At 38.8% G+C, this 1910-nt stretch overlaps 1 protein-coding gene across 1 annotated transcript; it reads left to right on the top strand.

The window, feature by feature from the left end:
- Nucleotides 1-281: 281 nt before the first annotated feature.
- LOC104458269 (peroxiredoxin-1) lies at nucleotides 282-1675 on the top strand (the record flags this gene model as incomplete). The annotated part of the gene is made up of 3 exons (XM_010086239.1): nucleotides 282-407; nucleotides 1117-1270; nucleotides 1553-1675. Coding segments are annotated over exons 1-3 (383 nt in total), but the record flags the coding sequence as incomplete, so codon positions are not given.
- Nucleotides 1676-1910: the final 235 nt, after the last annotated feature.

Below are 1910 nucleotides of genomic sequence, written 5' to 3'. Positions count from 1 at the left end.
AGACTAACAAGCCATAGATGTTGAAGTGCTAGTAATCAACTTAGTGACTTGGTCTGGGTATCCAGTCTGTGATTATTGAACTGCATCTTACTGTTTAAGGAAAAAAATGTGACTGACTGGACTACCCAGGTAACAACTAATTTTGCTTTTAAGCCTTGTGTTGCAAGACCAAATGCTGCTAAACTGTGTTTGATATTCAGTTTAAATTGACAAGATGATTTGAATAAATGCTTATTTCCAGGTGCAAATGTACTATTACCTAAACTGTATTGTTATTAACTCTTGCCTAGATTAAATCAAGATGTCTTCAGGAAAGGCTTTCATTGGAAAACCAGCCCCTGACTTTACTGCCACGGCTGTAATGCCAGATGGACAATTCAAAGACATCAAACTGTCTGACTATAAAGGTAAGCTTATGTGCTGTTCTCATTACACAATATAATCTGGCCATATGCAGCAGTGGAGGGCATCTAAGGATACATCTTTCGTTTGATTTTGACTTAATAGTGACCACTTGGTAGTAGATTGAAGTAAACTTGTGCAGTGATTGAGTGGTGGTTGGAGTATGCTGGTTAATGACAACTGCTTTCAAAGCATGGCTGAATGTCACAGCTATGATAATTGTTGCTAATCAGCATAAAGCTCCTCTATGCTATAATCTTGGATCAGGCTTATTTGTCCTGTGTGTCATACTATGAGACTGATGTAACATCTCCAAAGTACTATGTGAAACAGCAAAATCTTCTCTTGTAGGTTTTCTGTCAATGGAAGGTAGATTCTTTCTTCTAACCAATGAAGCTCCTTTCTCTAGAGTACTGGCAAAATATTTGCCTTACAAAAAAACTTACTAAAATAAAGGGAAAGCCTGATGTACTCAACTACTAATGCAGATGTCTTTAGAGACATTTCTAGCTGGAAGCTGCAGGCCTCAGACTGCATGAGGGTGTTGAGTAGGTATATGGCAAGTGTTAAAACAGAGGCATCTGTAGCTTGCCATTTAATCTTTACAGGTGGGTGTTGTATCAAGCCCTTTCTCCTTTATTAGTATTTGAATGGTTGATATTGAATATGACTCTTAAAAAGGCAAGAGATTAACTGATTATACTGCTCTTCTAGGAAAATATGTTGTGTTCTTCTTCTATCCCCTGGACTTCACTTTTGTCTGTCCAACTGAAATTATTGCATACAGTGACAGAGCTGACGAATTCAAGAAAATTAACTGTGAAGTAATTGGAGCTTCTGTTGACTCTCACTTTTGTCACCTTGCCTGGTAAGAACCAGCCTTGTAACCTAATAGAATATTCTGCCTGGCCTCAGTTACTGCAGGAACTGAATCCTGAGTGTATTCAAACCAGCTTAAGTGTTAAAAAAAGGAAGGCACCTGGAAAGTATTGGTAGTGCCAGGTGCTTCTGAACAGAACTGAGCATACCTTTCAGTTCTTTTGTTGCTTTGTTGGCGGACTGTGACATTGCAGAAAAGATCAGCTTCTGTTGTACCTTACACTTTACTCTGAACTGTCTGTATTTCTAACACTTAAACTTCTGCTTTTAGGATCAACACTCCTAAGAAGCAAGGAGGTTTGGGTACTATGAAAATCCCATTGGTTTCTGACACCAACCGTGCCATTGCCAAGGAATATGGAGTACTTAAAGAGGATCAAGGCATTGCATACAGGTAATATGCAATAAGGTAAACTTGCTGTTGAAGCCTTATGTTACAATACATGGAGCATGTCAGATGAACACATATGCTTGCATATACTTGAACACCTGCAGCAAGCTGAAGCTATCAGCTATTCAAGATGTAAACTGCTTCAAGCTATCAAGTGCTCCTACAAGAGGAGATGCTGCTTGGTTCTCAGTGGTGTTTAGAGTTCTCATAGTTTTGGTAAGCTAGATAAATGTGTGCT

The sequence above is a fragment of the Pterocles gutturalis genome, unplaced genomic scaffold (genome assembly GCF_000699245.1).
Source record: "Pterocles gutturalis isolate BGI_N339 unplaced genomic scaffold, ASM69924v1 C12015793, whole genome shotgun sequence".
NCBI lineage: Eukaryota > Metazoa > Chordata > Aves > Pterocliformes > Pteroclidae > Pterocles > Pterocles gutturalis.
This window is presented reverse-complemented; position numbering and strand designations above follow the sequence as displayed.